The 27887-nt window shown below is 45.6% G+C and overlaps 1 protein-coding gene and 1 long non-coding RNA gene across 5 annotated transcripts; both read right to left on the bottom strand.

Annotated features, from left to right (window-relative positions):
- Positions 1-363: 363 nt before the first annotated feature.
- On the bottom strand, positions 364-14360 carry TNFRSF9 (TNF receptor superfamily member 9). 2 transcript variants are annotated; one of them, XM_019461267.2, is made up of 9 exons: positions 13333-14360; positions 12914-12991; positions 11978-12161; positions 11149-11256; positions 10276-10413; positions 9768-9834; positions 7761-7891; positions 7092-7226; positions 6265-6653 (listed from the first exon to the last, which is right to left on the bottom strand). In XM_019461267.2, the coding sequence occupies exons 3-9, from the start codon at positions 12090-12092 to the stop codon at positions 6553-6555; spliced, it is 795 nt and encodes a 264-aa protein (XP_019316812.2). In that variant the 5' UTR covers positions 12093-12161; positions 12914-12991; positions 13333-14360; the 3' UTR covers positions 6265-6552. The 2 variants fall into 2 exon arrangements, with proteins under 2 accessions (XP_019316813.2, XP_019316812.2); XM_019461268.2 differs by lacking the exon at positions 6265-6653 and adding an exon at positions 364-2206 and having other exon boundaries at positions 12914-14359.
- A 3670-nt stretch (positions 14361-18030) lies between these two features.
- On the bottom strand, positions 18031-23857 carry LOC109274043 (uncharacterized). Of its 3 annotated transcripts, none has more exons than XR_008420894.1 (4): positions 23616-23857; positions 23068-23195; positions 19165-19356; positions 18031-18698 (listed from the first exon to the last, which is right to left on the bottom strand). It is a non-coding gene; the product is annotated as an uncharacterized LOC109274043 (long non-coding RNA). The 3 variants fall into 3 exon arrangements; XR_008420893.1 differs by having other exon boundaries at positions 19165-19350; XR_002083404.2 differs by lacking the exon at positions 19165-19356.
- Positions 23858-27887: the final 4030 nt, after the last annotated feature.

The raw sequence follows: 27887 nt of genomic DNA, 5'->3' as shown, positions 1-27887 counted from the left end.
TACGCCCAAAGGTCCAGAAATTTCACTCGGAGGAAGTTTCCCTAGAGACACTCTTCCACAAGACACACATGAAAAAAAACATTCATACCGGAGCGCTTGGGTGGCTCAGTCGGTTGAGGGTCCGACTTCAGCTCAGGTCATGATCTCGTTGTGCGTGAATTCGAGCCCCGCATCGGGCTCTGTGCCGACAGCTCAGAGCCTGGAGCCTGTTTCAGATTCTGTGTCTCCCTCACTCTCTGACCCTCCCCCGTACATGCTCTGTCTCTCTCTGTCTCAAAAATAAATAAATGTTAAAAAAAAATTCATACCAACATTGCCTATAATTGCAAAAAAAAAACAAAAACTACAAACGACTCAAATGTCTTTTGATTCAGAACGCATTGATAAATTATTGTATATTTGCACAATTATACAATCGTTAAAATGAATGCATTCTAGTTACACACAATTATATGAATGAATCTTATAAATAAAATTTTGAGTGATTAAACCAAGTCACATACAGTGTAATACCATTGTCATAAGGCTAAAAAACAAGCAAAACTAAATAACATAGTTTTGGAGTACATAAATATGTGAGCGATGATTTTTTTTAAAGCAAGGGAATCGATCGAATTGATGTTCCTGAGAGACGATGCCTGGGGGTGAGGTGGAGAGGTAGGCAGAAGATGAGGGAGGAAAAGCAACACGGAGAGGATGCTCTGACCTTGACCCTGACCCTATAAAGGGTCAGATGTTACATATTTTAGGCTTTGTGGGCCATACAGTCTCTTGCACAACTACTCAACTCTGCTGTTGTAATGCAAAAGCCACCTGAGTGTGGCTGAGTGTTCCCATAAAATTTTATTTATGAACTCCGAAATTTTAATTTTACATACATACATACATACATACATGTCATGAGATATTAGTCTTATTTTGATTTGTTTTTCACAATTTAAACATGTAAAAATCACTTTTAGCTCAGAAGCCATACAAAGCCTCAGATTTGGTCCTTCGGGGTCTGGCAACTTCTGCTCTCGGACCCTGTTTGGGCTACGGGCTCACGGGTGTTCATTCTAGAATTGTTCATTCCTACCCGTTTCCTCGATTAGTATATCAAATATTATGTTTAGTGGTTTCAAGAATTAAAAACACATAAGCCAATTCTTTTTAATGGGCAAAACAGATGAAGGGGCTCAAGAGACACAAACTTCCAGTTGTAAAATAAATAAGGCACAGGGATGACGAGTATAGCACAGGGAGTATAGTCAATGACACTGTAATGACACCCTATGGTGACAGATGGGGACTACACTTATAATTGTGGTGAGCTTGAGTAATGTACAGAATTGAGCCACTATGTTCTACACCGGAAACTAATATAACATTGCTTGTCAATTACACTTCACTAGTAAATTAAAAAAAAAAAACATTAAACAACAACAACAACAAAACATAAACCCTGTCTCAGAGAGGAGAGTCACAAAGCAGAAGACACAGGGTGGAGGGGACCACAAGATGTGCAAAGACATCCGAACTCTTTCCAAAACTCTTCCTGAAGGTCTGAGATATTTTGCCCTTGACCTCAAATTTGGGCCCTGTCATAATTTCCCTCCTCACATTAGTAGAGCTCATTGTGTCGAATGTCTGAACCAAAGGAAGATTTGGTTGGGGGTATTTCCTGGATCTTATGGCTTTTTGTCCTATTAGCGCGCACACACACACACACACACACACACACACACACATACACACACACACACAAAACGGAATTAAATTTGATTATCATTTTAGCTGGACCATTGGCCCACATGATTTCATTTGAAGTATACGTCTCTTTAGAATTCAAAAAAAAAAAAAAAAGAAAGAAAGAAAGAAAGAAAAAAAAAGAAGCATCTCAAGGCTATTAAACATTATCTAGAAAATGCCCCGGTCCCACACATCCACTTAAAAGGGATACATTTTTTAAAGGCCAACCTGTTAGCATTCTGAGAAAACTTGGGGGGTAATCCTGAGTCTTATCTAGGATGGTCTTTTTCGATTTAGAAAGCTATGATAGAGGGATCACTCATGTTTCTGTGCTGATTCTTCTCAAGACGCTCCCAGCGGCGCCGTGGATTTCTGCTTCACAGAACAGTGTGAACACACTCTCCTTCTTCTTCTTCTGGAAATCGGCAACTACAGGCATCTTCCTCCTGGGCGGTTTGTACTCGTCTCATAAACGCTGAAAAGTAATTTAAAAGTGAGTCATCTTTTGTTGTTGGCCGTAACCATTTAACAGCCCGGTTCCATAAATCACAGTCACGGGACATCTTAGAGCAACCACGCTCAACTTTGATTTGAACAAGTTCATCGACAAGAAAAGCGACAGCACGCACGGAAGAGCTTTTTCTCAGGATTGTTTGCAATTTCTTTTTGCCAGTGACTCTTGTTGGCCCTGAACAATGATTGTCTTTATTTGCTGCAAGGGCTTAAAAACTGGAGTGTGAATCATTGGCGCATAAAATTAGTCATATCCCGAACGTAAGCATAGTTTCAATTCAGCGGTGCTTATTTGAGTCTTGAGGTGCTTCGATTACACCCCAGACACTTTCTTTTGAAGAAAATGCTTATGGCACCAAGATATTAGATACTCCCACCACCTCCATCTCTGCAATGAAAGAACTGATCTGCGCATTCGCTCCCAGGTTTCCTTTGACGCGTTGGTGTGAAGTAATTTGTGTTACCGACGAGCAGCTCGGCATCTTAAACTGAGTTTTTTTTTTTGAGTCGCGTGACGAAGCAAAAGCGCCTGCCTCGATATCACATGCTTCTTACTGTAAAAAATCACCGAAGGGAGTGACCTCATGTCACAGGCAACCGCATGTGCTCCTGACTTTGCTTCCCCTTCACAAGAAGAATGACTAAAGACTATTCAAGGGTCGGGGCGCCTGGGTGGCTCAGTCGGTTAAGCGACTGACTTCGGCTCGGGTCATGATCTCGCGGTCCGTGAGTTCGAGCCCCGCGTCGGGCTCTGTGCTGACAGCTCAGAACCTGCAGCCTGTTTCAGATTCTGTGTCTCCCTCTCTCTGACCCTCCCTTGTTCACGCTCTGTCTCTCCCTGTCTCAAAAATAAATAAATGTTAAAAAAAATTAAAAAAAAAAAAGACTATTCAAGGGCAAGACACCACTGGCAGAACCCTAGGACGCAGGGGTGAGGCCGAAGCATGCCCCACCTCGACACTACAGAGGTCAAGACAGACTGTATTAGAAGAGTGACAGAAGCAGCCGCTGTTGACCTCAATGCCCCTCCATCAGGCCAGCACAGCACCACACAGAGAGGTTCTCCCTGAGCCTCCGGCCCCTCCAGTGCCAAAGAAAAGAGAACCCCCAGGGGACCACCAGCCTCTCCCAGCACTAGGGCCGCTTTGCGGGAGACCCTGTTCTGATCTCACGCCACTGGGATGGCAGAGGAAGCTTCAGGGTCCAACCACTGGGAATCTGACAGCAGCGGAGAAGCGGGAGGCGCTTACGGCCACCGGCGCACAGATCCTGGCCTACGGAGTACGTACTTGAGAAGCCCGAGTAGCAAACATGACCAGTAGCTTTGTTCTTCTGCAAAGCCAAGTTGAGGGCTCACCCTGAACAGGGAAGCTGACAGGGTGCACATCTGCCTGATTCAGATCCTCGAGCAAGGGGGTTTGGCCACCCGAGAGCCTGGTTTGCCCAGGCCCAGGCAAGGAGCTGAACCACAGCTCCACTTGCTGTGGGGAATGTCTTCCAGCCCCATGTGACCTGACGGGCCGGCGACAACTCCTGCGAGCCCAAATTCGATAGCCGGCGAAAGTATCTTTCAGGAATGAAGGGGAAATCAAGACACTCTCGGCTGAAAAACTAAGAGAATTTGACACCAGAAGTTCTAGCCAGCACATGGGGCTCCTGGGTAGCTCAGTCGGTTGAGCATCTGACTTTGGCTCAGGTCACGATCTTACGGCTCATGAGTTCGAGCCCCGTGTCAGGCTCTGTGCTGACAGCTCAGAACCTGGAGCCTGTTTCAGATTCTGTGTCTCCCTCCCTCTCTGCCCCTCCCCTGCTCACGCTCTCTCTCTCTCTCTCTCTCTCTCTCTCTCAACTAAGTAAATATTTAAAAAATTGAAAAAAGGGGCGCCTGGGTGGTGCAGTCGGTTAAGCGTCCGACTTCAGCCAGGTCGCGATCTCGCGGTCCGTGAGTTCGAGCCCCGCGTCAGGCTCTGGGCTGATGGCTCGGAGCCTGGAGCCTGTTTCCGATTCTGTGTCTCCCTCTCTCTCTGCCCCTCCCCCGTTCATGCTCTGTCTCTCTCTGTCCCAAAAATAAATAAAAAACGTTGAAAAAAAATTAAAAAAAAAATAAAAAATTGAAAAAGAAAAAACAGGTTCTAGTCAGCACAGTAAGTCAAGAAAAAAAAAAGACATACAGTTTGGAAAGGAAAAAATAAAACTGTCTCTATTTGCAGATGACATTATGGTCCATGTAAAATCCCCGGGAATTCACAAACTCCTCCCATGACAAATAAGTGAGTTCAACAAAATCAGAATATTAGATCAAGTTACAAAAATCAACTGTATTCTGATAATAGTAGCAATGAAGAGGTGGAAACCGAAATTTAAGATACAAGACCACTTGCAATTGTTTAGAAACTTTAAATGCTAAGGCCTAAAGTTATCCAAATATGTACAGGACTTCTGTGCTGAAAACCACACAATGCTGATAAAAAATAAAAGAAAATATACATAAATTGGAGAGACACATTTTGTTGCCCTGGAACACTTTACCTAGTAAAGACATCAGTTCCCACCAAATTAATATACGGGCTGAACACACTGCTTTCAGAATCCCAGCTGACTTTTTTGTAGATACAGATAAGATTGTCCTAAAATTTATATGGCAATGAGAAGGAACTAGGACAGCCGAAACAATTTTTAAAAAGGAGACTAAAGTGGCAAGACTCCACCGACCCTCTACCTAAACTCAAAACTTGTTTTATACCTGCTGTAATCAAGACTGTGTGGTATGGGCAGGGAATAAACACACAGATCAGTGGAACGAAAGACAGAAACCAGAAACAGCACCCACACAAGTACGGCCAACTGATTTTTTGACCAAGTCACAAAAGCAATTCAGTGAAGAAGGATGGATGCTTTTAACAAATGATACGGGAGCAAGTGGACATCCCCAGGCAAAGTAAGTAGCTAAATAAGTGAATAAGTAACACTGAAAAAAGTCTTGATGTAAACCTTTCACACCTGATATAGCACTTAGCTAAAATTAAACCATGGATTTCAATGTAAAACATTTAGAAGATGACACAGGAGAAAATAAAAATCTTTGCGATCCAGAACTTGAAGAGTTCTCAGACATGACTCCATAAATTAAAACAAAACAAAACAAAACAAAAAAACCTGGCAAGTTGGATGTATCGAAATTAAAAGCTTTCTCTCTAGGGGCACCTGGCTGGCTCAGTCGGTGGAGCACGCGACTCTTGACCTCAGGGTTGTGAGTTGGGGTCCCACGTTGGGTGTCGCGATTACTTAAAAATAAAATCTTTAAAAAAATAAAAGTAAAGTAAAACCTTTTTCTCTGCAGAAGACCCTGGGAAGAGGAAGAAAAGGCGAGCTGCAGAGTGGGGCCAAACAATGAAACCACACACCTGACGAAGGACTCATCTAGAAGATATGAAGAACTCTCAAACGTCAACAGTAAGACAGGCAAACAAAAGTCCAATCGGAAAGCAGACCAAAGGCATGAAGGAACCTTTCGCTGAGGAAAACGCACAGATGGAAAGTCAGTACATGGAAAGATGTTTGTTCGCTCCCTAGGGCAAGGCAACTGAAGACCAAAGTAATCCACCACCGTAGGCCTCTTCGAAAAGCCGCGTAAGACACCGTGGCTGCGCGAAATGCTGCTAAGGATGAGGAGACGTGATCACTCACACCGCTGGTGCGATGTCGAAGGGCACGACTCCTCTGGAAAATAGTTGGGCAGTTTCTTCAAACAACAAACATACGCCTACCATATGACCCAGAAATTGCCCTCCTGGGCATTTATGCCAGAGACACGAAAACGTAAGTCCGCGCGAAACTTGAGCGCGATTACTCACAAAGACTTTACATGCAATAGTGAGAAACTGGAACGACCAAAATGTGTCTCAGTAGGTGAATGGTCAAACAAACCGAGGTTCGATGCCACGGAATGCTGGTCGATGGTAAAGGAAAAACAAAAAAAAGGCCACTGTGGAAGCACATTATACCGGGATCTCAGGGACATCGACCTGAGTGAAAACAATCCATTCTTAAAAGGTCACACGCTTATAATCCATTTATTATATCGCATGCTTCTATCTATATCACCTTCTTAGAGTGTCAGGTGTAGGAAATAGACTCGTGACTGCCAGGAGTTGGGGCGGGGGGAGGAAGCGGATGTGACCACAGGGGACCTGCAGGATGGGGATCCTCGCGGGGAGGGGACAGTTCTGTATTGATTGTGCCAGAGGTTATGCCAGTCCACGCGTGTGATCAGGTGACAGACAGCTGTGCACCCACGACACGCCAATGTCAACTGCCCGGTTCGGATATTGTGCTACGGTTACGGACGATGCAACCCCATGAATGGCACGCGAGACTTTTCTGTACTGTCTTTACAACGTCCCGTACACCTATGGTTATTTCAAAACAGAAAGCTTGTGTAAACGACCTAAAACCTTAAAAAATGGGTTACAGTTCATCGCATCTCACCAATTGCCCATCACTACTCTCCTGAAGCATTTTTATAAAGAACTCCATTGTAACCGGGGCTGAAGGTGGGAAGGATAATTCTTTAAATCAGAGGTTTTGGTAAGAGCTGAGGGGGGATAACTCTGTTTTCCCGTGCGTTGTGGGATTTTAGCAGCCTCCCTGACTCCTTTCACCAGCTGCCCTCCACCCCCTCAAGGTTGTGACCACCCAAACTGTCTCTAGATGTTGCCAAATTGCCAAATTGCCCCTGCTCGAAACCATTGTGTTGTACTAACCCCCCAAAAAGAAACTTTTCCTTTCTGCTATAAACACTCTTGCCTCAAAAGAGCTCATAACAAATACAATTGTGTTGGTCTTACGTCGTTTGAATAAATACAGGAGTTTCTTTCTGCTGTGTTTAACAATAGAGAAACGGAGTGCCAGAAAGAACACCAGGAACAGCACGGCAGCTGACATCAGCGCAAGGAAGACGACGAGGATCTGGGAGGTAGGACCTTCAAAAAAGAGCAAAAGGAAAAATGCAAAATGCATGCAGATACACAGTTTTGCAAACATGCTCATATCTACATAGGTATAGGGTACATCGGTAAACCCCCATTCGCAAAGACAAGTGGTACCTTGGACATCTCGAACCAGCCAACCTGATCAACTTGCCTGCGTATAAGAGACCTCTTTTTAAAAACCTAAGTAATTTTCCTAGAGGCCCACACACATTAAGTGCTTTGGCTTCTCTAGAATATAGAAAATATGGGACTCCATAGCCGCCTTTATTTCGCATTATCAAAGGTGAGGTGTTTGTCTGGGTCAAGTCTCACCTTGCTCTGCTTACTAAGGTGTGTGTCAAACTGCATGACAAACACTTGAAGAAAACCGGTGGGCTTCTAGATGCCAGGATACAAGAAGGGAGGCACGGAGGAGGTGCCTGTTGCAGGCAGAGATGTGAGACATCATGGCACTGGGGCGACTTCGATTCCGATCGGAAGAGCCATAATACATTCCCTCCGATTTAATAGCAAGGAGTCAGCTACCTGGATCTCTTGCAGGGGCGGGTATGGTGGCAGAGGTTGTACGTGGAAAGATGTCGGACGAAGCTGGTCCGCATAGCACATCACGTTCCTTCGTCCCGTTCACAAGTACAGACTTGCCATCCAACGAACAGCTTAGACGGTCCGATGAAAAGAGTTCAGAGAATTAATTTAGGTACAGACCATTCTCTTTAAAAATACTGACATCTCCCATCCAATAAAGCAGCCTAGTGACGAAGCTGTGTGGGTCTGGGTTCATAAAGGTATTGTGGAAAATGCCCATTTGGCTGGCTGGCTTCCTGCAGCTTTTACGGCTCTCCGTAGTTGATCCTATTCTACCCACCTAACTGGATTCTTCTTTCTTCCCAGGCTGCGGAGCCTTGTCCCATGACAGCTTGGTTCACTATTGGGACTGGTTAGTCTCTCACCCTCCATTTCCTTTTATTTATTTATTGTTTTTAGTTTTTTAATCTTTATTTATTTTTGAGAGAGACAGAGCATGAGTGGGGGAGGGTCAGAGAGAGAGGGAGACACAGAATCTGAAGTATGTTCCAGGCTCCGAGCTGTCAGCACAGAGCCTCACATGGGGCTTGGACCCAAGGACCGCGAGATCATGACCTGAGCTGAAGTCGGCCGCTTAACCAACTGAGCCACCCAGGTGCCCCAGCATGAACGGGGGGAGGGCCAGAGAGAGAGGGAGACACAGAATCCGAAGCAGGCTCCAGGCTCTGAGCTGTCAGCACAGAGCCCGACGCGGGGCTTGCACTCACCGAGCACGAGATCATGACCTGAGCCGAAGTCGGACGGTCTACCGACTGAGCCACCCAGGCGCCCCTCTACACGCTTATTCTTAATGTGTGCAGTGTTCTTGCCACGGACAGACAACCAACTGTCTGTAGGTCAGCACCCGTCCACGGACCACAATTTGAGTAGCTCTGGTCCTGATCACACAAGGCAACAAGCATATTCTCATGTATGCTGTTGGCTGTCTTACTTCTGTGATGGTCGTGTCTGTCCAGGTAGATGTTATGTTTTTGGGGGTAGGAAATACACTTTACCCTTCCTGTACAATTCTCAGTGCTGGCATTGTACTTGAAGATGGGCTGATCGATGAGGAAAGTAAGAGGCAGCAAAGAGATTGGAAGGCAACAGAACAGGACAGCTGGGGCTGAGGGGCTGATAGTAACAAAGTTCCAGCAAATCTGAGCTAAATGCTCTGGGCGTTGCTTCTGGAGAAAATGCCCACTTTGTGCATCAAATCACTATTACCTCATGCTGCTCCCATGCTGTCTATTCATATGTCCTTCTATACCTATACTTGATAGATTTTTTAAGTAGGCTCCAAGGCCACGTAAAGGCTTGAACTCACAACGCTGAGATCAGGAGTCACGCGCTCCACCAACTGAGCTAGTCAGGCGCCCCTGTATACTGGATAGATTTTTTTAAAAGCTTCAGTGAAAACATTCTTTTTCTTTAAAAAGGTTAACCCAGAGGGGCGCCTGGGTGGCTCAGTCGGTTGAGCATCCGACTTCGGCTCAGGTCATGATCTTACAGTCCGTGAGTTCGAGCCCCGTGTCAGGCTCTGTGCTGACAGCTCAGAGCCTGGAGCCTGTTTCAGATTCTGTGTCTCCCTCTTTCTCTGACCCTCCCTGTTCATGCTCTCTCTCTTTCTCTGTCTCAAAAACAAATAAATGTTAAAAAAAAAATTAAAAAAAAAAAAGGTTAACCCAGAGGGGCGCCTGGGTGGCTCAGTCGGTTGAGCGGCCGACTTCGGCTAAGGTCATGATCTCGCGGTACTTGAGTTCGAGACCCGCGTCGGGCTCTGTGCTGATGGCTCAGAGCCTGGAGCCTGCTTCGGATTCTGTGTGTGTGCCTCTCTCTCTCTCTGTCCCTCCCCCACTCACACTCTGGCTCTGTCTCTCTCAAAAAATGAATAAACATTAAAAAAAAAAAAAACAAAAAGGTTAACCCAGATTTTTTATTTTGAAAGCAAAAGGAAATGATACATACTTTGTCCAGGGTCGACAGGTCCCATGTTTCTGATCATTAAATGTCCCAAAGCAGCAGTCTTTACAACCTTCCATAAAAATTAAAGCAACAATAAGAAAGGGAATATTTTCATGATTTTATAGCTCTCTCTGAGATGAACATAATTACATAATAATAAAGGCATTAACTTAGTACAATCTACACAGATTGTTCAACAATGCTCCTGGAAACGAACCCCCAAGATGATTAAAATTTTCATTCTAATTGTACAGAGAGGATTTTATATATATGTAGAGAATGTATGAAAATACATAATCCTGGTGAATAACAAATGTTGAAATTTCAAGTTTTCTCCATTGATTGCAAAATAATTTTGTAAACATCATAGACTTGACTCAGTGGTTCATTGTGTGTTACTTTAAGGTTCTACTAATCTATGTTCCACTTTATATTCAAAGGACCAAGACCTAAATCAATGACATACATCTGGAGAACAGACTTGCACTAGATTGAGGAAGAGTGAACTTACCTTCTTTGGTTAATTCTTGACCTTGTTTACAATCCTGCTCACACATGGTACATCTTTCCCCCAAGCAGTGGAATCCTGAGATGCACTCACACTCTGCATTGCTGGTGGGGGAACACATTTTCTTGGTCCTGAAAACACCTACAAAGTTTCCCAGTGTTACATTACACTTGACCTCTGAACCCAGGAAGAAAATTTATGTTCTGTGATTTTAAAAAAAACAAACAAAAAACCATGCTCAAAAACAAACAAACCCAAAAAACAAAAACAAAAACAAAAACAAAACAAAACAAGGCAAAAAAACAAAACAAAACAAAACCAAAAACAAAAAAAAAGCACATGCTCACTCTATTTACAATGTTCCTAATGACCTTCAAGTATAAAGTTTCTTTTTAAATCTCTACAGAAGACATTTTTACATCTTCCCAATTAAAAGCTTCTCTCTTGTCAGACATGTGTTTCCTCTAATATTTAAAATCTCAATCCACAAATTACTGCTTTTACAGTGAATTATTTTACTGGACTTGCCTTTTGACAAAGGAACCAGCCTATTTAACACTTAACACTTTCCATCGAAATCAATACACTAGGGAATAAGAACCTGTCTTCCCCACACAGGTCCGGGTAAACAATACATCTTTTTTTTTTTTTTTTTAGTGTTTATTTCTGAGACAGAGACAGAGCATGAGTGGGGGAGGGGCAGAGAGAGAGAGGGAGGCACAGAATCCCAAGCAGGCTCCAGGCTCTGAGCCATCAGCACAGAGCCCGACGCGGGGCTTGAACTCACAGACCGCGAGATCATGACCCGAGCCGAAGTCGGACTCTCAGCCGACTGAGCCACCCAGGCGCCCCAACAATACATCTTTTGAATCTTACCTTCACACTGCCTGCATATGTCACAGGCCCTCTGTCCACTGGTGCTGGAGAAACTATTTGAAGGGCAAGCAATGCAGATGTGATCCTTGTTTTTCTCACAGAAAGTACCTAGGAAGGTAGGTAATGGCTGTACGTGTTGGACAACGGACAGGCATCACCCGAAGTATCGTGACGTTGACAGGAAAACGAGAATACGAAACAATGATTCTCGTCTCTGGCTGGTGCAGCCGTACACTTTCTTTTGGTGGACTTTCTAGAACTGCAGTATTGCCCTTAGCATAGCCACAGAGCTACAACTAAACGAAGTGTGGATATCGCAACAAAGAAACCAACAGAAAGAGCAGTTTCCTTCCTCTGCTGAACAAAAAACAATGATATCTCTCGATGGACCCTGGAGACCAATACAACCGATTCAGGGGATCAGGATACTAACAACGTTCGTGGGTCTGCTCTTCCCTACTCTGTGAAGCCTCCTCCCATGGCTTATGCCCTGCTGTGCCCCCTGCTGAACACAGATCCTTACAGATAAGGCTGACACTTACCAAGGTCTTGCCATGTGCCACGCACTGTTCACAACCTGTCATATGATCTTCCCAGCAAAGCTGGGAGATAGGATCTTTTATTATCCCCAGAGGACAAAGCTGGGGCACAAGAGAATAAGTGACATGGCTGGTATGTCCACCCAGCTAAAATGTAGCATCCAAGAAATATTTGTAAATCAATTAATACAACATCATTGAAACAGAGCTCATTAGCCCTGACTACTAGACTAACCGAACCACGGTGTTCAACAGAATAGATCAAACACACATGCTAATTTGGTTCTTACCTGCTGGGCATTTGCTACAAGAATCCTGCATTGGTCTCGTCCTCTCAAAATTCATGACCAACAACACGGTAGCCAATATGTTGTAATAGCCACTGCCCATGATGAAATCTTGCATAGATGGGATACAAGCAAGGCAGATTGCAGAAGGATTTTAGCCAAAGTAGCTGGTTTCGCAAATACCACTCTGCAAAAGGTAAAACATTTCAAGAATGAGATGGTTTCTCCTTTTTAGAATTACCTACATTTGGACCATTACCATTGCAATTCCATAAGACCGTAACTTGGGGTTTTTCCGAAACAATCACTGATGGAATATTATGGAAAAGGTGGCGAATTCATAGACGTGTCTACGATCAGACAGGCCTGACTACACACACAGCTTTGTGCAGGCTGGCCAAAGTCTAAGAGCACACTTTCCAACATATTTTGCCAAAATGCAGAAATAGCAATAGCAAGAACTTTTGGGGACTTTCATAGACACTTAGCACTGACGTCCAGATTTCAACAATGCCAGCTGCTTGCTGCCTCTGAGACAGAGTTCTTAAAATGACAATCTGTCAGTCGACAATCTGCAGTCATATCTGACAGTTCAGCTCAGTGGGAAGGCATCTCATTATTACTCTCCCCCCCTTGTCAGAACAATACGTGAAAATCTCAACACCGAATCGCTAAAATGTTGAAGCACCTCTCTGCTCAGCTGATTATCATATTTTCTTAATAGACATGTATTTGCCCATTTTGAGGTCTGAAGCTCATATGGTAACAAAGCTCAGAAGAATGAAATCTCCTGAGGCCAGGTTCTTGGTCCTCATGTAATAGGCTATGGATCAACAGTTATTAGAAGTTGGAAGGAAAAAAGTCTAGACCTGAAGAAACAAAATAAAGCCTCTATCCCCACCCCGACTCCATTCCCCCGACTGCCCCAAACGGACAAACCTTGAGATCTCAGGGCTGGTGAAGAACTTTCCACTCCTTGATCTTTCAGAGCTGCGAGGTTCTGACTCTTGAGGAGAGCTGCCAGGTCAAACCCAAGAGTTTGGTGACTCAGCCGGGGGCGGGGCCTTGTGGGAAATCCCCGCCACAACTCTGTGAGGTTGCTCACTTGATATTTGCTGACCCCAAAATCCCCTAGAGCCCCCGTCCCCACTTGATAATGGCACCTCAAGCCGTTTCTTGGAAGCAGCTCTCTACTGTTAGGACATCTCTCTGATGACTTTGGGAAAAGGGTTTTGTCATTTTTTAAAAGAATCTTCCATGTCAAAACCTTTAATGGGTCCCGAACATCTTTGAGGTGTCAGGGATGAAGCCCACCTCTTAGATAAATACCAGCACTTTCGCCATACCCTACCTCTTACCTGTATAATCATGATGATTCTATAGCTATAACTCATTGAGTGCGCTGATGTACCAGGCATCGCATAAGCCCTTTAATGAATACGGTCCTCAGAAGACCCCCAGGAGTTGATATCATCATCATTATTAGAACGGCACTATGCAAATGAGAACATTGAGCCTATGAGTCTGGCCAGACCGTCAGCAGGACGGGGAGCCAGGATTAGAACCCAGGTCAACCTGATCCCTTTCTACTGCGCTCCTTGCTGTGTGGGTGAGATGCGGGAAGGAGGAGGGAGAAATAGCATGGAACTTATATGGCGGATGACTTTGGGTAAAGTTGAGAGCTACGAGGGTTTTTCAGAAAACCATTATTTCAGTTTTTGTTTTCCAAACGGAAGAAGAGGAAGGGGAGAGCAGGGGAAGGAGAGGTGGAGGAGGTGGTCAGGCAGGAGGAAGAGGAGGAGGGTGTTCCAGAGATACTAAGAAGAACCTGTCCAGTATCGAGAGGCTAGGGGCCCTCAGGAAGACAACCAAGGGAACTGTAGAGCAAGAGTGGTTTCAACGAAAACAGATGGTTTTCTGTTAGGATCCAAACAGAAAAGAACTATTTCCCCCCAGGAGACATGGGGGCTTGGTGTCTCCCCCCAGGAGAGATGGGGTATGAAGAGGGAGAGGAGAGAGCTAATGCTTAGTAAACACTTGCTATGTGCTAAGCACTTTGCACGTTTCCACGACTCCCATCATGCCACCGTGCTCCTTAGAAACTTTCAGTGGCTCCCTGTTGTCCACAAAACAAAACAAAGTGGAAAGAAAACCTGGATCCCATGGTCCAGATGGCCCAATATTCAAGGACCTCTGAGACCTGAAGTCTCCGTTTAAAAAAATTAACGGGGCGCCTGGGGGGGCTCAGCTGGTTAAGTGTCCGCCTTCTGCTCAGATCATGATCTCACAGTTCGTGAGTTCGAGCCCCGCATCAGGCTCTGCGCTGACAGCTCGGAGCCTGGAGCGTGCTTCGGCTTCTGTGTCTCCCTCTCTCTCTCTGCCCCTCCGCCGCTCACACTCTGTTTCTCTTTCTCTCAAAAATAAATAAACATTAAAAAGTAAATTAATTAAGATATACCTCAAATAACATAAATTTCACTATTTTGCTTTATTATTAGTTTTTATTTATTTTGAGAGAGAGAGACAGTTCAAGCGGGGGAAGGGCAGAGAGAGGGGGAGAGAGAATCCCAAGCAGGCTCCATGCTGTCAGCGCAGAGCCCGTCACGGTGCTTGTCTCATGAGCGTGAGATCATGACCTGAGCCAAAACCAAGAGTTGGCCACTCAACCGACCGAGCCATGCAGGTGCCCCAAATTTCACTAAAGTGTATATTTCAGTGCGTTTTGGTACATTCACTAGATTTTGCAACTATCATCAGCATATAAATCCAGAACATTTTCATCCCTCCAAAAAGATACACATGAGCCGTCAGTCACTCCCCAGCGTACCCTGGTAACCGCCAATCTGTTTTCTGTCTCTGTGAATCTGCCCGTTCTAGATGCTCCCTGTTCACAGAATCATACAGTGTCTTGTCTTTTGCATCAGGCTTCTCTCGCTTAGCACGTTTACTCACGTCCTCGCGTGAATCAGAACTTCATTCTTTTTCACTGCTGCATAATATTCCGCCGCACCGAGGTCCGCATGTCGTCTAGCCATTCATCAGTCGATGGACATTTGAATTGTTCCACTTTTGACTACGATGAATAATGTTGCCATGAATATTTGCCTACACGTTTTTGTCCGGGTGGGTTTTCAGTTCCCGGGTGCATACCTAGGCGTGAAATTGCTGCATTGTATGGTAATTCCGTTTCACTTTTTGAGGAATTGCCAGACTCTTTTCTCCGGCAGCTGCATCATTATATATCCCCCACCAGCAGTGCGTAGGATTCCAATTTCTCCACAGCCTTGCTAGCACTTGTTATTTTTCCGTGAATTTTTTTAAATTTTTTATTTTAGAGAGAGAGAGAGTGAGAACATGCTCGAGGGGTGGGGGAAGCGGGGAGGGCAGAGGGAGAGAGAGAGAGAATCTTAAATTCAGTGCGGAGCCTGACGCGGGGCTCAATCCCACCACCCTGGAATCATGACCTGAGCTGAAATCAAGAGTCGGATGCTCAACCGACTGAGCCACCCATGTGCCCTCTGTTTGGTTTTTTAAGCGTAAAAAAAATTTTTTAGGGGCGCCTGGGCGGCTCAGTCAGTTGAGCATCCGACTTCGGCTCAGGTCACGATCTCGCGGTCCGTGAGTTCTAGCCTCGCGTCGGGCTCTGTGCTGACAGCTCGGGGCCTGGAGCCTGCTTCGGATTCTGTGTCTCCCTCTCTCTCTGCCCCTCCCCCACTCATGCTCTCTCTGTCAATAATTAATAAACATTAAAAAAATTAAAAAAAAAATTTTAATGTTTATTTATTCTTTGAGAGAGACAGAGACAGAGTGCAAGCAGGGGAGGGGCAGGGAGAGAGGGAGACACAGAATCCGAAGCAGGCTCCAGGCCCCGAGCTGTCAGCACAGAACCCGACGTGGGGCTCACACCCACAAACTATGAGATCATGACCAGAGCCGAAGTCAGACACTTAACCGACTAAGCCACCCAGGCGCCCCTATTTTTAGTTAAAATTTTTTTGTTATAGTCATCCTGGTAGGTGGCATTTCATCGTGGTTTTCATTTGCTACCCTTAGTCCAATTTTATTATGTACCCCCCCCCCCCCCACACACACACACTGTCCTCCACATAATGGGACCAGTAGAGTATGGCAGCTGCTTAAGAGCCCAAGCTTTGCCATCAGACTGGCTTGGATTGAATCGAGGCTCTGCAATTGATGGTCATACGACCTTGGCTAAATTTCTTAACCTCCGTGAGTCAATTTTTCCAATCACGTCTTACAGATACAATAACGCTGTACTTCATCCTTATCTAGTGAGGACTAAATGAGACATTGAACACGAAGTACCTAGCTCAGTGCCTGGCACATAGTTCTCAAGAAGAAAGGAGCTGTTATGATGTGACTTACGACTTTAAAATTTCCCTCCCCCAGTTTCCCATGCTGATCATGTGTACAGCAACCAGGGCAAGTAGCAAGAGAAGGAAAATGCACGGGCTGTCTACAGAATTTATTCCCAGAGTCTGAGAGTCCTCCAAAAGCCACTTTACCTGGGGTCATTGTGGGATCCCCTGCAGCGACTTCAGAGTTCGCCCCGTGGGAGTTTCATACCGCATAAAAATGACACTGCCGATCACCTAACGCTTTCAAAGTCACGATCGAACCAGGTGACCTCCTCATTTACATGTGGTGCTCTGTCTGGGTTTAACGCTGCAGCATGACATTTAACTGGACTAGATTTTCATTTAACTAAGTGCTGCTCACGGAGCTACGTTCTGGATAGTCTGTGGGCACGTTGCCTCCTCTGAAAGTGACGTCTGTCATTTCCCAGCACAGCGGTTAGCTCCCTGTTTCAAGCGGCGCTAGTGACACAAAAGTCTTTACCTAGAGAGAAGATTCTCAAGGCTAGCTTGACCAGCTCATGTTACACAAAATCCACCATTTTCAGAATTAATCCACTGAAGGCTCCGCACAGATTGATTCCGATGTTTAAGGAATTGTCCGCCGTTCGTGTCACCACATTCTTCTTTGATAAAAAACGTCATAGGCAGATTCTGTAGTTCACCTGATGCACACACTCTCTGAGCTCATCGAGATAACCGCTTCCCCGCCGCTCTCGGTCTAGGGCCTGGAATCACATGGTGACAGCATCCCTGTGCTGGGCGACTAGCCTCAGAGCGCAGACACAGCGAGCCCCAGCGTGCTGCGACCGGCAAAGCCAAATCCGTCTCGAATACCTGGCACGTAACCGATTCCCACATAATCTATTATTTTGCAAGAATATTGTGGCCAGTGTAGTTTCCAGAAGTCCCAAGTGTCCATCTTCTTGGTCCTATTTATGTTCCTGTAGTTCTGAAAGTCCTTGTGAATCAGCACAGGATTTGTAACAGTCGCACACGAAGTCTGAGGAAGCCTTTGCAACATTAATTCATATTATTTTTTTTATGTTTGATTTATTTTTGAGAGAGAGAGAGAGCGCGAACAGGGGAGGGACAGACAAAGAGGGAGACACAGCATCCGAAGCAGGCTCCAGAGCCCGACACGGGGCTCAAACCTACGAACCGTGAGATTGTGACCTGAGCCGAAGTCAGAGCCCCCATGTGGGGCACAGAGCTTACTTAAATAAATAAATAAACATTTTTAAGAAAAGAATTTTAATATTGGTTCTTTACTAAAATCAACAAGAAGGACATTGAACCTCAGAATTGCAGAGGTTTAAATTTCTGTGAAAAATATTTAATGGAATTTAATTACATTTCAAAAATAAAAAGTCTCAGATATATTTAAATAATTTTAGATATTTGACATGTATCAATTATAATTTTTATTTTAATAACTTTAAAGCTTTTAGTAGAGTAACTTTTCGAAAACAAAAAATAATGTGAATTGAAAAATTCTGCATATTCACATTTACAATTTACATTACACGCATATAAAGTCTGTATTCTTCGAGTACAATTATATTTTATTCTTTTACTCCTCCAAGTCAGTACTGTCAGCAAAGCACGGATTATGTGACGTTCTCAACAAGTGAAATGAAGGCAAGAGAAAGAAATTGTATGGAGCAAACAGATAGTAATTTACGAGTTATGTGTCTTCACCACCCATTTAAACATTTCCACACCATCAGAGTACATTCAGGCATCTGCAATAATTAAATTCAGTCATCACTGATATTTTCCCAACTTGGTCACATAAAAACAATAATATTTGTATTCTGTTCTTTTGAAGACTTCTCTGTTGGAGTAGAAAAACAGAACACATTTAACACGTCTTGCGCTTGATTTGTCACTCTTACATATGACACGGTGTGCGAGTGCCATTTCTACACCTGCTCTAGGCCCCGCAAACGTCAGTGACAATATTGAGAGGCACGAAGCAGGCATTCAAGAAACCTTTGCCGAATGAATGAATGAATGAATGAATGGGTAAATGAACAAACGAGTTTGTTAACTCCAGTCTCATAGTCTGCCTACCTCTTCATGACCTAACGTTTTCCTCCCCTCTCCCTTGTGAGATCATGCTGGTGGGTGTACCCCAGCCTAAGTTTTACAGTTTCCCTTCTGTGGGGCTCACATAAGATGCTTTCGTGCTGGTTGCTAACATTTGCTGCGGGCTTACTCCTGCAAGGCTCTATTGTATGCGTTTACATAGATCATGCCGATCATACCTTCCAACAGCCTCTGTCCCTACTTTCCAGATGACAGAACCGGAGCATGGAGAACCCGGGTAGGCTGCCCAATGTCACCTGGCTGGGAAGGAGCAGAGAAAGGGTTCAGACCTGGCTGGCTGGCTGGCTCTGGAGCCCTTGCTCTTAACAAGGACTCTTAACCGTTCTGTGCTCAGTACCCTTCAATCCTGTGGACTCTATGCTTGTGGACCCCTCATGGAATTCTCTTCTTAAGTTTGTAAAATATAATACAAAGGACTACAGAGGAAACCAGTTGTTTTGAAATATACCCACCAAATATTTATTTATTTATTTAAAAAAAATTTTTTTTTTTTTTTAACATTTATTTATTTTTGAGACAGAGAGAGACAGAGCGTGAACAGGGGAGGGGCAGAGAGAGAGGGAGACACAGAATCCGAAACAGGCTCCAGGCTCTGAGCTGTCGGCACAGAGCCTGACGCGGGGCTCGAACCCACAGATGTGAGATCATGACCTGAGCCGAAGTCGGACGCTTAACCGACTGAGCCACCCAGGCGCCCCTCACCAAATATTTAAAAAGCCAACTTGTCTGGATGGTTCAGTCGATGGAGCCTCCGACTTCGGCTCAGGTCATGATCTCGCGTGCGTGGGTTCGGGCCCCGCATGGGGCTCTGTGCTGACAGCTCAAGAGCCTGGAGCCGGCTTCGGATTCTCCCTCTCTCTCTGCCCCTCTCCTGCTTGCTCTCTGTCTCTGTCTCTCAAAAAATAAAATAAAACGTTAAAAAAAAAATTTAAAGTCAACTTGCAATGTATAGTAATAGATGGATTCCTTCATTAAGACATACCTGTCCTAATTACAGATTAATCATGAGTATAAATGGTATTTTTGGGTATCTGCAATAACCATAACGTGATATGAAAATAACTGATTTCTACTGGTGCAATATCATAGGTTCCGCTCCCTTGGCTATGCTCTGAGGATTTTTAAATTCAAAAAAAATTTTTTTTATGTTTATTCATTTTTGAAAGACAGAGAGAGACAGAGCACAAGCAGGGGTGGGGCAGAGAGGGGGGGGGGCGACGCAGAATCCGAAGCCGGCTCCAGGCTCCGAGCTATCAGCACAGAGCCCGACCCGGGGCTCAAACTCACGAACTGTGAGATCACGACCTGAGCCGAAGTCGGATGCTCAACCGACTGAGCCACCCAGGAGCCCCCTTTTTTTTTTTTAAAGAAATTTTTTTTCTTTATGAGGATTTTTAAATTCAAGATTGAGGGAAATACTAGATTTCTGCTAGAGGTTAGTGAAAATACAAGATGTGATTTTCACTGTCCGGCTTCATAGACCCCTGAATGTTACCTGTGCCCCCGGGCATCTGAGGACCCCAGGATCACAACCTCTATGCACAAGGCCTCCTTGCTGCCTTTCATGTCTTGTGTTGAGACAGACACTCAATGCTTGGTTTTAGCTCTGGAATTTGCTCTTCCTCTTTCTTCTTTCGAATCTTTATACAGATCCTATGGCTGCACCTTAAGGCAAAACGTCCATCTGTACAATTTGTATCCCTCACCATCCCCATCAAGATGGCACATTTTTATGGTCTATCACTTCCCGTGTTCCTCTCCTGTGGGCCCTTCGCCAATGAATTTAGACAGGTTGCAACACTGACAAATCAACGTCTTCTAATACTTAATAATAGCCAGTACTTGTCAGTTGCTGCCTGCGTCGCTGATGTTCTACTCAGCACACTAAATACGTAGCCTCTTAACGAGTCTACAAGGCAAGAGCTGCTGTTACTCTTCTAATGTGAAAGAAACAGAAGTTGAGAGAACTCAAGTGACTGAGCCAAGCGTTAATGGCGGCACCAGAGTGTCCACTACGGACCAACGTTCTAGCTTCACCTCTGTTACCTCCTTTGATCCTAACTCTATGAAGTGAGGGCCCTAACTCATATGGGGGTCCTGAGGCATGAGGGTCGGGGAACTCGTTCAGGATCATCCAGCTAGCATGGAGGGAGCAGGTCGGGGAACTCGTTCAGGATCATCCAGCTAGCATGGAGGGAGCTGGGCTTAAACGCAGACAGGCTGGAATTCGAGCACATGCATTTTCTCAGCACACCAGACAGCCACCTTTAGAGCAAGGAGACGCCAAGGCCTGAGCCCAGGTGTTCTCATTCCCAGGCTCCCTTAACATTTGGCCAAGGGCTCTGACTAACCCGGGAGCTACTCGTTCCTGTGAATGAACACAAAGATATCTGACTCAGCAACGGAGCCTGAGACTGCCGACGTAGTGGTTTGCGAGCTGAGTCGGAAACCACATCTGATCTGATCTCATCGATGTGAAGGATTGCCAATAAACTGACAGTCAATTTCAACCTCGAGAAATGTGATGAAGGCTGGAACCGATAGCAGCCACGTTTTGGAGGAAGCTAGGTTAACTTTTCAAAATTTAAGAGCATGGAACCAAAGCTTCTTAAGTAAGCAAGTGGTCTGCATTTGAAAATTCTACTGGAGAGAGATAGCTGCCACAGGTCACTTAGAGGGAAATGTTTTGTGGCCTGCAGCTGATAACTGTGATGAAAGAAAAGTCACCCCAACAAGCAAGGTTATCCTGAAGCTTATGACTTTCTGCTGAAAGCCAGCTTCTGCCTGTGGAGTACTGGCCTCCTCTCCCTAGCATTCCCCTTAGCCCTGGGGAAGGAGAGTGCGTCTATAATTAACAAATACACAGACACATCCAACTATTTCCTAAGCTCGACTTCTGTCAACTGATACACAAGTATTTTTCCTCCAAATCAAAAGCAAGACAGCATCAGAGGATGGATTTGGTTTCCTTTTGAACTTTTTATTTATTTTTTTTTAAATTTTTTTTCTTAATGTTTTTATTTATTTTTGAGACAGAGGGAGACAGAGCATGAGCAGGGAAGGGGCAGAAAGAGAGGGAGACACAGAATCGGAAGCAGGCTCCAGGCTCTGAGCCATCAGCACAGAGCCCGACGCGGGGCTCGAACTCACAGACTGTGAGATCATGACCTGAGCTGAAGTCGGACGCTCAACCGACTGAGCCACTCAGGCGCCCCTCCTTTTGAACTTTTTAATGGTGATCAGAATTATCTCCCAAATGATTCCACTCACATGTCAACCCATATCTTCCTTCACAAAACCTGCCTCCTTTTCTTCCGGAATTTCCATTATCATGGAGGGCCACTTCATAAACCATTGGTTTTCACTAAGATTTTCGGGGGCGCCTGGGTGGCTCAGTCGTTAAGCATCTGACTTGGGCTCAGGTCATGATCTTACGTTTGTGAGTTCAACTCCCACTTTGGGTGAACGTGAGCCCTGCTTCTCTCTCTCCCTGCCCCTCTTGGGGTTCTCCCTCTCTCTGTCTCTCTCTCTCTGCTCCTCACTCACTTGCTCCCTCTCTTGAAAACAAAAAAGAAAAAAAAAGATTTTTTGTCCATTCGATAACGCTGCACTAAATGAGAGCTCCAACACACCTGCGCGTAAGTTGTGGGTACTTAGGTACGCCTACTAGGTCTATACCACTCAAACAATTTCCAAGTTTCATTGTTACTGTCATTAAATTATTCTCTATCCCTTAGCAATTCAATAAATTCAACTCACAAGCATCTACTGAATGTCTGATGCAAGTGTGCCCGGGACCTGATCTGTCACTTCTCCTGCTTTGTGTCCTGCCCCTCCCTCAAGCCGGCCTTCCCTGCCCCTCTCGGACGGATGGACCGCACTCCCACTCCTGGGTCTTCGCTGCTCTCTCGTCTCAGATCCTGCCCTCTCACTTTCTAGGTGACTTGTCCCCTCATCTTACCCAGGTCTCCTCCTCTCTAAAAGAGCGCCACCCTGTGATTCTCCATCTCCTCTCCCTTGTACTTGCCTTCCTAGCACATATCGCCACCTGGCACCCACAGTCATCCATGCAATTGCTGACTATCTGTCTTCTCGCACTCTCATGGACATCAGCTCTATCATAGGGGAGGTGTTTTTTTCACGGCTGCGTCCCAGACACCCGGAGCAGTGCTGGGCACAGGACAGGCACTCAATAGATGCTTCGTGAGTGAATTTTGCTGCCTTGCGAGGCATATCTAGATAGGACACCATCCCAACAGCCTTCACAGCCTAGAGAGGAAGGAAGGCGTTTATACCCATAAGGAAGGTAAGGCCGTACAGCCTTACAGATTCTGTAATAGGAGGACAAAGTGCTGTGGGAATATACCTTCTCCTGGAGCGCTTGACAAGGGAACGGGGTTTTGCAGGATGGAGAGGGGCTTGAAAGGCTGGCGTGGGAAGCAGATGGCATTCCAGTTAGAGGGTTATGCCAAAGCATGGAGGAGGTAAAGTACAGCGCATGTTCAAGGAACAGAAAAAATGAATGAGGGAGAGTAAGGTAAGAACGTGAAAGATTTGGAAGATGTCTGAACCCCGGTGTGGAGGGATTTGAACGCATGAGCATACCTTCTATTGATTGTCATCACCTACATGGGCGCGCACGGCCGAAGCCAGCGGATCCACAGCGCTACGCGGGCGTGCCAAAGCTTGCCGAAATGTTTTCACCGTGGGGGCCCCCACGTGCACTAAGTGGGCTAGAGAAAAGAAAGGGATACAAGATACAGTCAGAGGGCAGGAGCAAGGAGTCAGAAGGTTCTGCTAGATTCACACGTGTACTGCTGGGAGGAGTAGCTGATCACTTTGACCAGTGAGAGAAACGTCGGCGTGGCTCCCGGATCACCGTGATCCCAAGATCACTGGAATCTGCAAACACTGCAGCAGAACAGGACTAAAGCACCGCCGCAGGGACCAGCCGCGTTTCAATTCCTCTGAGCTCTTTTTTTACGTGAGCTCTCACTAGGTCCTCACCAAACTAAGGGCGGGCGTTCCTATTCACGTCTTACAAACGGGGGGTGTTTGAACGCTTTTGATAACCCAGTACTGAAGCCCCAATCAGACCCTGCTGTCTCTTCCAGCAGTAAGATGCCAGTTTAGAGCAGAGCAGTGTTTCCCACCAAGACCCGGAGAGACGTGAGAGCAAACGAGGCGAGCGCGGCACAGCCTCGATTCCGACGCCGGGCTCCGCAGATGCTCCCCCAAAGCCGCCGTGGAGCCCTCTGTGACCCCGCGCGCCCGCTGGCGTCCGCCACCGGAACCAATCTGAGCTGAGGAGGCGGGAAGGGTGAACTTCCTGCCTCGCCTACGCGGACCGCAACCTTCCCCGGAAGTTCGCGGTGTCGCAAGGGTGCGACGGTGACCCCACCGTGTCCGGAGGGTCGCTCAGATACTTCCGCCCGCCCACAGGGAACGGGACGCGCGACCCGGACCTCGGACACGGCCGACCGCCCCGCCCCCTCGCGCAGCGCCCCGCCCACTGCGGCGCGGCCCGACCAATCCCGGGCGCCGGCCGCGGGTCTGACGTCACAGCGGCTGGGCCGCTGACCTCCGGCTCCTGGCGGGCGGTGGGATGGGTGCCGGGTGGCCCACGCTCGGGGGGCTTTCACACCGGGGGGGAGCAGAGGCGAAGCCACCCCCCGGGCCCCTCACAGGCCTCGGTGTCAGAATTTCCCCCTTGCGCCAGCGCTGCCTCAAATGTCAGGACTCGCCCACTCTTCTCCTGTTTCGCCGACCTAACCTTTCGGGGGCTCGGAGGGGAAATTCGCCGTTTCTGCCGGACGTCTCCGGAGCTTGCCCCGAACCATCCTTCAGTGGATGTTGAAAAATACATTCGTTGAATTCCGCAAATGGCTTCCTTCCACCCAATAACTCCAGTTTAGCGCCCTCGCCCTTTTTAGTGAACCCAGGAAACGGATGGAAAGAAAGTTACCTTATCCACTGTACATAAAAGTTCCTGTTCGCTGTGCGGTGAAATGAATTAGACGTGGAGACTAAGATTAAAGTAGGGATAAGAAATTGGTTGGAGCCACGTTGTTAACTGTAGTGTTGTATTACAAAGTGTTAGCCTACGGCCATAGTCAAAGCCAGGAACATCTAGGTGAAGTTAAGATAATGCTTAGCAAGTATTGAGCACCGGCTGTGTGCCAGGGACTGTGATAGATGCTATGGACCGAGACAGGAAGGTCCTACTGAGTTCACAGGATTAGAGGAAGACAGATAATAAGTAAACAAAAGACAAAATGCTAAATAGGTACTATCAGTGACATAAAAGATACATTCACATTAATAGAAAATGAGTCTTTTACTGAGATGAGATGCGAAATATAAGTGAGGCATGAAAAAATAACCTGGTAGCAGTTTCTTTGCTATTTATGGTGATCAGGCTAATTTGGGGGAGAGTTGTTTTTTGGAATTAGGATCAGAATGGCCACTGGTGGCCTGTTAACGTTGGGCAGGCGAAAGTTTTGCCTCCTTAGGCTCTCTGGCAGAGCCTGAGAACTAAATTCACAAAAAAAGGTTAACAGGACAAAAGTCCACAAACTTATTCAGTGTGTTACATGACCCAGGGGCTTTCATGAGAAAATGACACAAAGAAGGGACAAAAGCTAAATGTTTACATATGGGGTTGAACAATTGTGGCTATTGTGGCAAAGCAACTAAAAGAAAACAGGGAAGGCTCAAGGAAGAGTCATTTTAAGGTCTCTGTGTGAAAATTCTTCCAGACTCAAGTTCCTCTCTGATGAGGTTTCTTTCCTCCTGGTGCTGGGATTTCACCTTCCGCTTTCAGGAAGAAAAAATGGGAAGCTGAGCACCTTTCTTGCACCTGTTGTTTAAACAAATGCCTGTAACTCGGGGTGCCTGGGTGGCTCAGTCAGTTAAGCGTCCGACTCTTGACTTTGGCTCATGTCATGGTCTCACAGTTTGTGGGCTTAAACTGACACTGTGGAGCCTGCTTGGAATTCTCTCTCCCACTCTCTGCCCCTCCCCGACCTGTGCTCAAATGCTTTCTCCCCGTCTCAAAAGAAATAAAGTTAAAAAAAATTTTAAAAACAAACAAAAAATGCCTTTAAGTCAAAATAATGTGCCAACGTGACATATTTGGAGATAGCATGTCCTGAACTCCGTCACTAACATTATCAACATCATTTCTCCATTGTTGGATTTTGAGCTCAGCAAGGCAGAACAATATCTTTTAATTAAATGTTGCAACTGCTATAAGTTGAAACTGATTTTAAGCTCCTTGAAAACAGCCAGTCCTTTAGTTGGTATTTATGCATAAAGACTTGTCAAATATTGAATAAAAGAAGTGAATAGAATGAGGTTTTTCTGCCCGGAAACAAAGGACTTAATTAGGAGGCCTCTTCGCTACCAGTAATAGAGCAATTATTTTTTTGTGAATGGTTTAATTTTTTTTTGTTTTATTCTGCAAATGTGTGATGAGAAATAGGTATGAACTAGAAAGTTAAGAGAGTGTCATGAGTGTTGTGGACCTACTAATACTGGTAAGAGTTTATGGTGGCAGAGTGTGAAATTTGGTATGAGAATTTAACCAAGGTTCTGCAGGACCTTTTACAGTCATTTCACCCCTCCGGACCCTCAACCTCTGCATCTGTGAAATGGAAAGTATGTTTTCCAGGAAGTCAATATACAATGTCTAAAACCAAGAAGGAGAAACAACAGTATTAGAGTACTATTTAAAAATACAGTTGGCTCTTGGAATAATACAAGGGTTAGGGGCACTGACACCCCCTGTCCCCTTAGGCAGTCAGAAATCCACATGTAACTTTTGACTCCGGGGAAGACTTAACTGTTTTTTTTTTAACAATTCCTTTTTTTAAAAAAAATTTTTTTTTAACGTTTATTTATTTTTGAGACAGAGAGAGACAGAGCATGAACGGGGGAGGGTCAGAGAGAGGGAGACACAGAATCTGAAATAGGCTCCAGTCTCTGAGCTGTCAGCACAGAGCCCGATGCGGGGCTCAAACTCACGGACTGCGAGATCATGACCTGAGCCGAAGTCGGACGCTTAACCCACTGAGCCACCCGGGTGCCCCAAGACTTAACTGTTAATAGTCTACAGTTGATGGGGGAAACCTGATAACAGTCAGTTAACATATTTTGTTTGTTACATTTTATATATACTGTAGCCTTGTAATAAACCTAGAGAATACAAAATGTTAAATCATTAGAGAAAATATTTAGAGTACTGAACTGCGTCCATTGAAAAAAATCCGAGCACAAGCAGACGCACGCAGTTCAAGTGTATGTTGTTCGAGGGTCCACTGTATTCACAGAACTACAGGAAATAATTTAAGGAGTTGAAAATATTTGCCTCTGGAAAGCAGGGTTGAGGGGTAGGAAGGCCTGAGTCAGAAGACTGCTGTTTTTCATTATGAATCTTTTAAAGTTGAATCACTGAGCTGAGGTGTAACAAAATCTGTGCTATTGGGCACCATTTGGCTAAGGTGACTCCTTCAGGTGCAGGTGCGGGTTGGCCGAGGCAGCTCTGTTCCACTTGTGTTCATTCTGAAACCCGGGTTGAAGGGGCAGCAGCAGCCCTGGAGGAAAGCTCTTCCTACGGCAGCACAAAACTACTAGAGAGCACGCCTGATCAGCAGGTCAGTGCTTTTCAGAACTTTGGGCCTCGTCTGTTAACATTCTATTAGCAAAAACAAGGGCAAACGCAAAGTCAACGGGCAGGGAGTATCCCCCACTCATGCAGGTGAAAGAGGAGAGAGTGAACATTTCTAAAAGATAATCCAATCTACCAAAAGTAATACTTTAGTTGTGAACGCTGTGTGTGATGTATTCATTGGATAAAAACTGATACTGACCCAGGTCGATTTCAGATCTTGTTGGTGATGCAGATGTCTCAGGAGTGCTCAGTCAGGTTCATTCCCTGTTTCCCTTTAACTAAAACCATCTGCCTTTCCCTTTTTCTGTCCTACCTCGCATGGCAGCAGGCTACCGGCATGGATGCCTCCTTACTGTCTCCCCATGCTATGGGGACTGGAACCCAACAGCCCATCTTCTCTTGGGTCTTCCTCCAACTACCCAAAATCCCACCTTTTTGAAACACATCTGACCACTGGCCTCACTTTCCCCACCATACTCAAAACTAAAAGCGGGTGGCTTTTGCCTGCTTCCTTGGCAAATAGTCAAAGATGAAGTCATTCCAGAACTCCCAAAATGTCTTTCTCAAATGCCAAAAGATTAAAGACAGTCAAAAATTTTTGCACAACGCAGTGGTGCACGAAGAAATCTACTCACAATTCTTAAAATTAAACAAAAACCGTGCTCACCACCATTGTAAGGATCTCATGAAATCTATTCAAGTGCTTTGTAAACGAACAAAGGAATGTAAGTTAGTTCTTGAAAATAATCATGTT

Source organism: Panthera pardus, unplaced genomic scaffold (genome assembly GCF_024362965.1).
Source record: "Panthera pardus isolate Hobbes unplaced genomic scaffold, ASM2436296v1 HiC_scaffold_11, whole genome shotgun sequence".
In the NCBI taxonomy this organism is placed as follows: domain Eukaryota; kingdom Metazoa; phylum Chordata; class Mammalia; order Carnivora; family Felidae; genus Panthera; species Panthera pardus.
Note: the sequence above shows the minus strand (reverse complement) of the source record. Positions and strands in the feature narration are given on the sequence as shown.